Genomic DNA, 12,656 nt, shown 5'->3' on the forward strand with positions numbered 1-12,656 from the left:
GCACAGTTGTAACTGCAGGCTGCTCTGTATCACCTCAGAGTTTCACCATCACAGCAAGGTCAGCTGAAAAATAAGATCTTCCTCATTAACTTGTTAGTTATGACGGTGCTGACACGGTTCCCATTTCTTATGTCTAATGATTAAAAGGATTAATTCAACTCCAACATAATACTGTCTGATACTGTATCATTACTTTTCATAGAAAATGGGCCTCCGGTAATAATGCTTGAAGTCACAGAATGGCTATCATCGAGGCCAAGTTTTAGTGTCATGAATGATTTTGGAACGCTCTTAGCTGTCCAGCTCCAGTGGATGTTCATTGTAAAGCTGTTATTCACAGTGACTCATGCCCATAATGACTATAATTATAGGCTGCAAAGCCCCCACAGGTAAGGAGTGTGCCCTTTCCACAAATTATAGGTTGCTATTCAAAATGATTAAAGATTATGAATGTGATAAAGTGCAAAGACAGAGGTGCTGTCAGAGAGGAGTGGGGGCTCCTTTTTTTAAAGCTCCCAGCAGCAACCAAACATTTAACTTCAATGCACGGCAAAATTTGTTTGCCACTTGAGATACCCTTGGAAGTTACTAATGCAACTTTTATAAACAACACTGTCCAGCATCTTGTGCACACGTCTTGGCTGTATGAAAACGGTTGTCCTTGCTGTCAGGCGTTGATTAGCCGTCCAGCGTGATGTGGACATGGCTGTCTCCCCGTCTCAGTGGGAGGTCGGCAGGACTTGATGGATGTCTCTCTTTTGAGATTGCCTCGTACCGCCGAGAGGGAGGAGGACCTGGCTCCTGTTATCTATTCATGCTGTGTTCCTTTCTGCTGGTCTAAAATGGAGCAGGACCTCCCTCCACAGCACGACTCCATCATTTCTGGAGAGAGCTAAGCAGTGCATAAAAGAGACTAAGAAAAAGCACGTCTTCCTTTTCTGATCCCCAAGCACCTTTTAAGCAAAAATCCACTTAGAACTTGCAAAAGCGAGGAGGGGGAAATCTCTTGATTTCCTGCACGAGCAGTGAATTTGAGGATAATCTTCACAGTATGTCGTGGCGGGATGTCTGTCTCACAGTACCCTTTCTAAAAATACACACTGAGGCCTGGTTAAACAGAAAAATGCACACATGCGTTCACATATTCATTACAGCAAAGAAAAAAAGCACCCAGAGACACTTCCATACGCCAATCCCCTCACTGACTCATTTTGTTTAGCACAAGCTCAATAAGACTGCAGGACAGTGAATCCTATTAGATGTGAGAAAACAAAGACGGAAACGACCAGTTCTCTCGCTCCCTCTCCCTTTCCGTATTCCTTCATGATTCTGGCAACACCACAGGGAGATTGATGTGTCTGTCTTTTTCATACCTTCTGTGACTGCTCAGCGAGGCACCAGGCTCCACGAAACTAGCCAAATTCCTAAATGATGAATGTACACTTGTGCGTCCACTGGGACAAGAGACGAATCTAATATCAGCCAAGAGAGGAGGTTGATATTGAAAATCATCTGGAATTTCGCCTGGCCTGATATTGGAAATCTATATTCTAATTGCATGAATGAATTGAATGTTCTGTTCTGATAAATCCACTCTGCCACCAAGGGAATTGTATAAATGAAGCATCTCAGATTCGTTTGTGGTAACTGCATGTGTGTGAGTGTGTTTGTTTGTGTCCCCGTAAGTCATTTTCATACTCGTCTTGTGCCATTGTTGATTGCTTGTTTACTCTAGCAAAAACTCTGTTCACAACGTTAACATATGATATAAATGAAACTCTGACAAGATCTTCCACCCACATATTACAACATATCAAATAGTCAAAAGAGGAACATTTTTCAAAATATCAGTCACCATATGGAGGAATGGGAGACAGCATATCAGTATAGAAAACCATTTTTATTACTCATAAGGCTGTCCTGTAATGTACTTATATCTACTGGGGGATAACTATGTTTCTCCATTTTGACGAATACTTTCTCACTGCCATTTTGAATAAATCCTCTCTCTCTGGTGTGTGAGAGGGAGACCTACATGACAAACATCCCTGCCCATGACCACTCTCCACAGCAGAAAGTGACACTGTCTGATTCTGAGGTTTTCTGTTGCTCTTCTGAGTCCCTACCATATCTGAGTGGAAAGGGCGAGGGTTGGAGTTAGTGCTGCTTTCTTTTGTGAGGCTGTTCTATACAGTGTTTTTCCTCATGTTTACAGAAACTACAAGCATTTTTCTGGCTTAACCAACAACATTGCTGAATGACAAAAGTGACCAGAACTTATTTGAATGACTTTAGTTGTCTTTTTCCAATGCAAGCACACACTGCAAAGCAGTCCTATACACACCGTATTGGGACAACAGCCTCCGGATTGTGCTCAAGGGCTGATCAGTATTCCACCATTGGGCTCCTAGTAGAGTCTTAAATATATCTATCAGCTTCTTGGAGCTGTCATCTTATATGTAATGTATTTATATATGTGTATTTACACAAAGTATCTTACAAAGAAAAGAAGTGCTCATAAATTTACATTGGGCATGCCCACCAAGAAATGCCAAAACGTCCATCATGTGGAGGATGAAGCAGAGGCCACGAGGGCGAAGCCTAGAGCCTCTCAAAGATTCTTCATCATCTTATTATAGGCTGCTGTTGGTTGCAGTTACTGAAAATCCAGTGTTTTTCCGGCTAAATCTCCTCCGTGTAGTCACAGCAAAGCCATTCAGCTCAGGTAGAGAGTCAAATACGAACACCTCCCACACAGAAATAGAAGGATATCAAGGTAATTTCCCTCTGTTGTGCCCTCAGTTCTGTGGGTCCCATGTTCAGGTCTATATAAGCTCCTCAACCGCTTCACCTTCAGGCAGGCTTGGAGAATGTCTTCAAATAATGTTTTAACAACCCCTAAATAACCCCTGCTAAGCTGTTTCAGTTTTTGAGGTGGGAGACGGTGTGAGGGAAACAGAGAGTAGGTCGGAAACTGGCCACAGCTGTGCGGAAGAGGAGAGTCACCAACATGGGGCTCATTGATCAAACAGGGGATTAGTCTGGTTTCAAATCCTCGGCACCACGCAAGCAAAGCTGTTTTATCTGGGTGGATATCCTTTCTGTGGTCCCAGGTAATCCAGTCAGTAGCCGTGGATGTAATAGTTTTAGTCCATTCGGTGGGAAGAGAAAGGGTACATGAGGGGAAGAGCCTGGCGCTCAGCCCTGCAATGGGAGCTCTCTGTTAGGTCCTCGGATGAATCTGCAACACAGAGGAGGAAGAGGAGAGGAGAGAAAACACACATACACTTAGATAGAACAAAAGCATACAAGTGTGCGAGGATTAGACCCCGAGGAATTGCTTCGTTCGCGTGTTTGAAAAAACAAGGGAAGTCTTTTGAACTGCGGAGGCTTTGTACAGCCCCGTCTCACCTCCTGCTTCATGCCGCTACTAAAAACAGACAGCTTATATGTGTGGAAACCTCGCTGAACATGGCGTTTGGCATTTATAGGTGTTCCGGGATATATCAGTAAAAGTCTTCGTACAAAAAAATCTGGTGTGTTTCCATGCTGTGTATGTCTGCTTCATAAATTGAAACTCTGGCATATTTCTGATTTGATCTCAGACTGTTTTAGCAGTTCTCCATGTGAGTCTGGTCCACCACCTTCATTTAGACCTTCACACTCAGCCAGCCAATCACAGCTGAGGATTTTCCTCCAGCCTGATAAAATGACTTGGCTTTACTAAATGGCATCAGGGCCTCCGCTGTGGAGTCTGAGCTGTCTCTCCGTGACTCTGGTCCAGGGACTCTTATTCAGCATCAGTTGCAGACATGGACACATTTCAATAGTGCATTGTACAGCGCTGAGACGACTATTGAATGTCCTGCTTTTCAGCATCCTGCACAACCTGAAACTCAATAAAAACTGTCTGTGATGTCTGCAGCAGTTAAAGCCGTTGAGTTCCTCGCCCTCTTTTAACTGTGTAAGCAACAAAAGCATGTAAGTGTTTCATCACATTTTCCAGATATTATACTACTCTAAGATTTTACGGCGAATAAATCTGAACTTCCTCGCACACTGTGGGGCCAATTAGAAATCCCATAATCCTGCTCAACAAAGAAATACAGCCATGGCATTTGCAGCAGGCTTGGCAGGTGGTAGCCAGGTGTGCAGACTTGATTGCAGAGGGTGCTGCACGGGACTCTGTAAGCTGTAGCACAAAGTCTCAGAGGCCTGGTATGTTGGACATGTTCATAATCATGCCAAAAGATTTTCGATTTAATAATTATGCCTGCTGGTAGAGTGCTGTGCACCTGTATTCGTACTGTGTGTTATTTTGAGATTATGCTTCTAATAATCTACCTTTAACATTGAGTGGGTCTGAAAATGTAACATATAGTATTTGTTTTGACAGAAAAAAAATGCTGCACTGCAAAAGTAATAATTTTCTAATGTCATTTATTTAATTTTAAAGTCATAAACCCATTTCTCTGCCAACACTCGGTTGACAAGAGTTCACCGATTTTTATTGAAAATCAGCTTATTTAAAGAACTCTCGAGAGTCAAATGTCATTTGCAGCTGTCTTCTTCTGTATCTCAGCAACCTGCTTAAGGATTTCAAACACTATTGGTTTTTCTGCAAATGCATGAACAGGTTGTTGGATTTTCATGTATATTTTTTAAGGGTCGTAATTTTAGTTCTATAGGGTTAGTCAGCTTAATCTCCATAATTCAAAAAATAATAATGCTGTAGGGTCTTTCCTTCAATAGTTATTATAGTTGTACTTTATGAGCATTTCATAAAGTTTTGCTAAGTTTTAATCCTTCATATTTAAACTACTCAGGAAAATTCACATCATAAAATGCACTGTCAGGTCTTAACTTCAATATTTAAACTTGCTAGGCTAATTTGTAAAGTCAATCTTATTTTTCTACTGGAAAGCTCTTTGGTGCAGGGGCTATTGCTTTAATTGTACGATATGAATATTAGTGGCCTGACCAGTGAACATACATCAAGGACAGATGTTTGAGCAAACTGGAGTCCAGGGTTTGAGTCTGGAAGTGTACGATTTTCACTATTGTAAAACATCTGTCCTCTATAATACCAATTACACAAGGTAATAACATACAATTTATATTATTAACTTTTTTGGATAAGGGGAAGTGCATGTCACTTCAAGACATAAAATGTATTTTAGGCAGATGCTATGTAAATTCTCTGACAGAGGCTTGTGAAGGAAAACCAGTGCGGATGTACTCACATTACTCACTACATCATAGTGGTTTAAGAAGCTGCAGCTGTTGTTCTGCAGGCTTTAAATAGCTGCTTAGTGTTAACCTTTTTCCTCTAGGTTTGTCACAGCATCTTTCTCTGGGAAGATTTGTTCTTTTCTTCTGTGATCCCTAAACACAGTAATCCTCTGGGCTCATCTGTCCAGCATTTGCATCTGTATCATCTCTACTGTCTGGCGACATATCCAAATTACCTCTGCCAGAACAAGAGCTGTAACAGGTTGGACATTGAGGATCACTCTTTATCTCGGACACAGTTCACCAGAGGTTTGTTAGCGGGAGAAGAGGGGTTGTATGCAAATGTTGTCATTTCAACCCACATATATGTGAGTGTGACAAAAACTGTCCCCTGTTCTTTTTTGTCCGCTTCAAATGAACAGTGTAGCAGGTAGCAGCGAATTGCTCAAGGATTTCCTGTCTCCCTGGAAACTTAGCTGTCTGCATTCTAATTTGTTGGCAGCATTAAATTGCAATTTACTCAGACTTCAGTTAGCAAAAAGACCCAAGGACAATTGCCTTAGCAAAAGAATTTAGTGCAAACATAGCCTAGCCTTTCCCCCTTTCTTGTTTAGTGCTGAACAAATCAATCATGCCTGCTGAGAAACCTCTTCAAACAGCACTAAAGAGCACCCTCTAAAAACAGAAGACTCCAAACAACAAAATACATCAAGATTCATTTAATGTGACATTGACAATGGAAAAAGAAAAGAAAAAGAGTATAAATTAATCAGTGGCACTTGGAATGAACTCCTTCCCCCTAAACCTGTATAAATATGTCATAAGGATGACAATTTGGGCACTTCAGGCAGTCTGGACGGCATCTTTCAGCCTACAGTCTCATGCCTTTATAGAAAGACCTTTAATATTTATCTCAGGTATTACACTGTTTATCATTTGTGGAAACTGTTCAGTTTGTCACCATGATGGCATTATACAGGGTTGGAGGAGAAGGAGAGGTGTTGTTGGTACAGATGTAGACAGATCATTCCAGGTGAAGCTCAGTTGTATGTAAGCTCATGGCGGCCGCTTGGAGTTCATTTTGATCAACTGCAGAGTGTGGTCTCTCGATTTGACAAATTAGATGGTGATAGATCTGCTGGCAGGTCACTTTTGCTCTCAGACTGTCTCACAGATGGGCTACATCCTGTCACAGTGTGTTATTTTGCTTGAAAAAGTGCCCTGTGCCCCTTTTAATAAGGGACATGTGGCTCTCTGAACAGCAAGTAAATCATGTCAGACTAACTGGAGAGGAAACACTGTAGAGTGTGAAAGACGGTGGTGCAAAAGGGCTGATTCACTTAAAGTGAATTCTTTGCACTCGCTAATTTGAAGAATTACACACTCAGTAGTGGCGTTGCTGTGATCGTATACAGCTAAAACAACTACTGTACATGAATAAATGGTTATGCGGCAGTGTGAAATTACTAAAAAGCCATTAATATTCATGGAATACCTGACAAGATTTTGATTAGGTATTTATCACATCCCTGCTTTGATTCTGTCACCATATTAACATTCACTCAAATGCACTAACAGGGAAGTTATCAAATGAACATATTTGTTTCACTATCGTCAAAAGGGGAGGGCAATGAGTAAGAGCAGAGATGTTTTTATTACAGTCTCTCATTCTGCCTGTCTCTCCTAAGGTGTATAATTGTTTGGAGGGAGCAGAAATGGATGGATCTATTTAGCCAGTGGAGCGGGTAATGCAGATATATGGTGGGCGAGTATTTTGGAAGGTGCTCCCCAGCCTCGCTCTCACTGGGAGTTCCACAAACAAAAGGGCCTGCCTTGTCTGCTGATACAGAACAGGCAATGAAGGGCTCCCCCTCTGAAAGACATAAAGAAAGAAAAGAAGAAACACGGGTGTCAGGAACTGGCTTTGCTTGGCTTCTTACTTTTTCATGCCAATTTTTGTCAACGATGCTGATGAAGTCTGTATGTGACTGATCATGTATGCTTGCCTGCCTCATTACATTTCACTGACACTTTTCAGAGCAAAATAAAAACCTGCAGGTGACATAAAATGGCTGACTTTTTTTTTTTTTTTTTTTTTTTTTAAAGTATGTACTGTGTTGTGGGTTTTCTGGCTTGTGACAGAACAAATACAAATGAGGCAATTTGGCCTGAGAGGCAGGTGAATGAGGAATGTTGATTAAAAAGAGAGCATAGTGCAGGATAAAAGGCCTTTCATGTAGCCTGTGGGCTATGCTGTGTGCTGATAGCTGCTTCAACAAGACCCTCAGAGGGGGGATCAGGATATCAAGTGGCCTCTGATAAGAAGCCACACAACGAGTAGGGAAGAGGTCGGCCCAGCAGTCGCACTTGTCCACACATGAGTGTATCCGTACAAACACAGACATATCAAACACGTGCATACACAACTATGAGCACACACAGGCAGGAGCAAGTAGCATGTCACAGATTAGTGCCTAATGGGATTGGCAGACTGGTGCAGGGCACTGTAATCAAACCCACACAGTGGCCGATAGCAAAAAAACAGGACATGGAACAAAGGAGGCAATGAAAGGCAGAGGGACTCATCTTGCCATTACACACTGATCACAGACTGCAGGGTTCTGCTGAGGGGCTTTGTGTGTGTGTTCCTACAGTAGTCCGTGAATGCGCAGCTATCATATGTTTACCCTACACATTTCAGTGATACATGTGCCGCCATTTCTATGAAAAGCTGCAGCAATGTACTGATTATTTATGCGTGCGCTGCCTGTGCGATGTGATAAATATTTACAGTGGGTGGCGGTGCGATCAGTATTTGTGTCACGCCTGCCTAATCATGCACAGCATGTAAACACACACTTGATTATTTCGCACAGAGTATTTGGGTTAATGGGAAGTCATTGAACATGAGTCGGTCCCACTCCTACTGGCCGACACTCAAACGCATACAATGGTGTGTGTGAGAGAGAGACGGGAAAACAAAAAGAAAGAACAGCTTAAGAAAAAGACTAACCTTTACAGAAGCAAGAATGCAGCTCAATTTCTGTTGACGCATCCTCTGCATTTTGCTTCCGGAAGCTAAAAAGGGGAGTATGGCTGGGTGTTCTGCAAAGAGAGGGTCAAGAAAAAAGGACACGTGTGTATTGGGTAGAAAAGCAGCTTCAGGCCAGACCTTTTGGCCCTGTTGGTTTCGATGTTAGACCAAAGTCATTTTACCGTATTGCTTCTTCTCTATTTGTGTGCAGAAATTTACAATCTTGATCTTAAGAGAATAAAAAAGTACCTGAAGCTGCATAAGACAATCATCACTTCAAGTTATTTCAAATTGTGCAAATGGCTGAAGTGAACCAAACACTGCATCTTACCTTGACAGGCTTTGCAACACCCCATTCCATCAGCTTCTTTGGGAAATTTTTTAAGCCTGTGGTGGCTGTGAGGGCCCCAGTGAAAGCTTTATGCCTATCTGCCGGCATATAAATCTACAGAACAACCTTGGGAAGCCCCATGCGGTCTAACCTTCACTGACAGCTCCCTGTTTCCCTGCCATCACATTAGTCTCTGCTTGTATTCAAAGTCATTGTCACCAAGCACTAGAGGCAAAGGAGGGGGTCAATTAAGTGAATACAAATCAGGTGATCAACCTGTCACACAGTGCTGGACTGCAGGCTTCCAGGACTTAACTCCCTTCATTATTTTTGCATGCTGCATTCGGAGTCGGTTTACAGAGCCGAAAGGCAGTGGAGAAACAGAGTGGCCGTTAACTTTATATCTGAGAGGAGTGTGGCCTGAGGCAGAGCCCACCTGTTTGCTTACTGCCGGTCTTATTTTTTTCTTTACCACTATGGGAACCTTACATTGGTTCGCTTACACCGAACAGAATTTGTCAATACAGAGGGCACGCATGGCTTCTGATTAATCTCTGTACAGTGTGGTGTGTGTGCACACCCTTTTTACATACAGGGTTGACAGTGCGTGTGCTTCATTATTCAACGACAGCAGAAGAATTTCTCTTTTGGTATTTGTAGCGATTAACTTACTTCAAGTCAAAGGAAAAATGGTTAAAATGTAGCATGAAGTCTGGTCTGGTATATTGGGAATAAACTGTTGTGGTAGTGCTCATGTGGATATGTATGTGTGAGCATGTCTGAGTTAAAAGGTGCGCAAGCAGTACATACACAACAAGCATATGCACGTGTTGTATATGCACAAGTGCATTTATGTATTGTGGCTGCAGATGTGTGCATGCAGATAAATGCGTTTGCGCTCAAGTGTGTGCAGAGTCTCACCCTTGTGGTCTTGATTTTGTTCCCGGAGGAGCACATCCATCCAGAGTTGTCAGGCAGAGTCTTGCACTCTTCTCCCTCCAGACATGGTTCCATCTCACACCACCATTTCCCAATTACAATGGACGCTGCAGGAAGGCGAGCACAGATTCATAACAAAGCAGATTAGTGTAAAACACACAGCTATATAAGTGTGCACACGCCTCAAATGCCAAGTGGAAGGTGAAGACTGCATTGAAAACCATCAAATTCAGTAGATAAAAATGGAACAAAAAACAATGTTAATGGGCTCAATTAAATGAAACGAATATGTAAAATAAATAATAATGACATACAGTGCAAAAACATAAACAGTAGGGTTTAGAATGTAGGCAGAATGGCACATGCAGAAACCTCCCACACAAACATGTTCTGTCCATATATACTCAGGCACACTTGTGTATGAGCGCACATAGACAAGCACCCACACATTATAATACGAACATCTCCAGAGGGACACCCAGCCACGTCTCTAAATGAATGTTTTTCCTCCTCTTCAGCCCTCAGAGCAACTGTAGCGTTACTGCATGGGTACTTTTGCCGTTGACAATAATGTCTTATACCAACAGAAATTAATCATTATTTTGTTTTGATATAGCTACATTGCATGTAGGGGAGCAATCTCAGTTTTAATCAAAACTAATTGCCTCTCATTAACATCGACTAAATTCTACCTCCAGCTATTTGACAAAAACAAATATGTTCTCATCTTCTCATCAAGGTCTCTCTCTCCCTCCCTCTTCCTCTCATTATTCGTGTCTCTGGGTGTGTGTCTGTATGTGCATGTATGTGTGTTCTTAGAGAAAAGTAAAAAAAAAAAAAATGTTTGAGAGATGTTGAAGGATAGCAGAAAACACCTTTGATGATATGTGAGTTGGCCCTTTAGAAATATTCTCTGCATCATACAGAAGGAAATTAAATAAATATACTTCGTTTTCCCTGAGTATTTTTGTAATTTATTTACCACAGTCCATATGTATTTTACAGAGGAAAATCACTCTCCATTTCTTGTTGTGTGGATCATCGGTCCTTATTTGTCTGGTAATATTCCATTTATACTATGGCCACTTGCCAAAAAAAAAATGCCAAATGGAATAAAAAAAAAAAAAAGCACTTACTGCATAGTTGATTTTCATCCATGTTTTCTATTTTAAACACCGTAAAATGCAGTTTTCTTTGCATCATTCAGAGTCATATAGGTTATTCTCTTCATGTTTAAAACCAAAATAAAATTTTATGTATTCAGTTTTTACACTTTTTGTTGGAAGTTACACAAATAGCTCTTGTTCGAAGCTCTTTAGCTGACTTTATCCAAATTGTAGCACTGATACATTAATTTAAAACATGTTATTGATATCTGGCTACTAAAAGTTAATCAACACATTCCAAACAATCAGAAATTATAAATTTAGTTAATCACATGTGCTTCCCTGAGCTTTTATATTCATACAGTTACAGATGCTATGATATTTTTTAATTGTATTTTTACTACTTGTAACTGTATTTGTTTTGAATTAGTAAAAAACAAATCCTTGTAAAATGTTTTTTTAAAAAAAATAATTTTATGTATTTTTATTTGTTATTATTATTTTTTAAATCCAGATGCCTTGGAGTAAGAACCTCTTTATGGCATGAATCTAAACCATTCCTTCAAGGTCAAGTTCTGATTCATTTATTAGCCATGATGTTTGGAAAACTTTTTGTTTTTTTACTCTCCTCTATTTGAGCTTTCTGACAGCAAACGCACAAAGTTCAAAGCAGTCTTTCAGATCATAAGTCATCTCTTCCCCCAGCTGCAGAGAGTTTTTTTCAGTGTCTAGTACATCCTCTTCTATTTGTTGTTAAAATCTGCAAAGAGCATCTTTCTTTTTATCATACGGATATAAAGAGGAGGTGAAGGTCAAATTAATGTGTGAAGACAATGAGTTAAACTACTATCATTTCATTTTCTGAACCACCTTTTCTGAACCGTTTGGAAAATATTTTTACCCTCCTGCATGTGTTGCCAAGGTTACCGACCAACAACCAATCAGTTGTGAACATGGACAACATGCCGGCTCTTACTGATGGAAGAAGACTGTTAAAGTGCAGTCTGTCACAGCACACAGTGTGCTTCAGTTTGGTGTGAAAAAACACACACAAACGCACACATATATGTATATACACCAGAGGAAGACTGGACCACCGCTAAACCTCATCGCTGTTCAGTGGAGTTGCTGTGTTTCGATACATCCTCCTTCCCTTTCCTCTCCATGAGCCCCAAGGATGCTGAACGCCAGACTAAGAGCTTCCACTAACCAGCTGTGAACCTGCCCTTTGGCCTCCTCCATGGCTGTTTTCCTTATCCCCTAATTACATGTTGGTCCATCTTCCACTGTCTATCCTGCTTTCTCTCCGTGTCCTCATCCGTGGCCTAAATATGCATTTCCCTTCTTTAATCATGCTTACACCGAGCTGTGTCTTAGATGCAACAGCATAACTATGCATGAAGTCCTTGTTAAGTGGAAAATTATGACTAGGCTTGAGGAGATGCGTTTAATCAGCTCTACTGAGTGATGATGTGTTGTGCTGCTGCCATTCTGTTTAGCTCCTTCCTCTGACTATAGAAAGTGAGGCGGGGAACCAAGAAGTTGTTTTTCATTATACCACCAACTAAGCAGGATTTATATCCAACAATGGGAATGCTGAAATCACTTGAAATTGAAAAATGGCAAAGTAGTACCTGCAAAACAAAAATCATTTCCTTCAAATGGAACCAGAAAGAATGGAAGGAAAAGAGAGAAAAGAAAGCAAAAATGAGGCAGAAGATTAAAATGCTGCCTCATATGAGAGGCACTATGTATGAAAGTTGAATGATATTTACTCTACTGAATTCTCCCTAGTCTTTCTGCTCTGAAATATGTGCACATGAAGCAAACGCCATTAATACCAGCGAAGTCTAAATAAAGGCTGTATTAACGGGGCCTGGGAAGTTATGGGCAGAATTATTTATTCTTCACTTTTTATTTCTTTGATGACTAATATTACACGGAGTGTTTATAATTAGGGATGAACTAGAATACCAGCTGGTTCTTCACTGGTCCAGTTCTCGATCTTGATTAT

The 12,656-nt window shown here is 41.0% G+C and overlaps 1 protein-coding gene across 5 annotated transcripts in view; it reads right to left on the reverse strand.

The window, feature by feature from the left end:
- Positions 1-1,881: 1,881 nt before the first annotated feature.
- The window catches only part of LOC111588780 (chemokine-like protein TAFA-1), a 103,379-nt gene continuing 92,604 nt past the window's right edge, over positions 1,882-12,656 (reverse strand). The window contains exons 4-6 of one of the 5 annotated variants that reach the window (XR_004846542.2): positions 9,519-9,643; positions 8,246-8,337; positions 1,882-3,241 (exon numbers count right to left, since the gene is read on the reverse strand). Coding sequence is in view for 1 of the 5 variants with exons in the window: in XM_023299345.3 (XP_023155113.1) it covers positions 3,224-3,241; positions 9,519-9,643 (143 nt within the window). In the remaining 4 variants the exon portion in view is untranslated. Of the gene's footprint in view, positions 3,242-5,936; positions 7,106-8,245; positions 9,644-12,656 lie in introns of those variants that run through there. The other 4 variants (XR_004846543.2, XR_008601804.1, XM_023299345.3 and 1 more) reach the window with 4 other exon arrangements.

Source organism: Amphiprion ocellaris, chromosome 5 (assembly GCF_022539595.1).
Source record: "Amphiprion ocellaris isolate individual 3 ecotype Okinawa chromosome 5, ASM2253959v1, whole genome shotgun sequence".
NCBI lineage: Eukaryota > Metazoa > Chordata > Actinopteri > Pomacentridae > Amphiprion > Amphiprion ocellaris.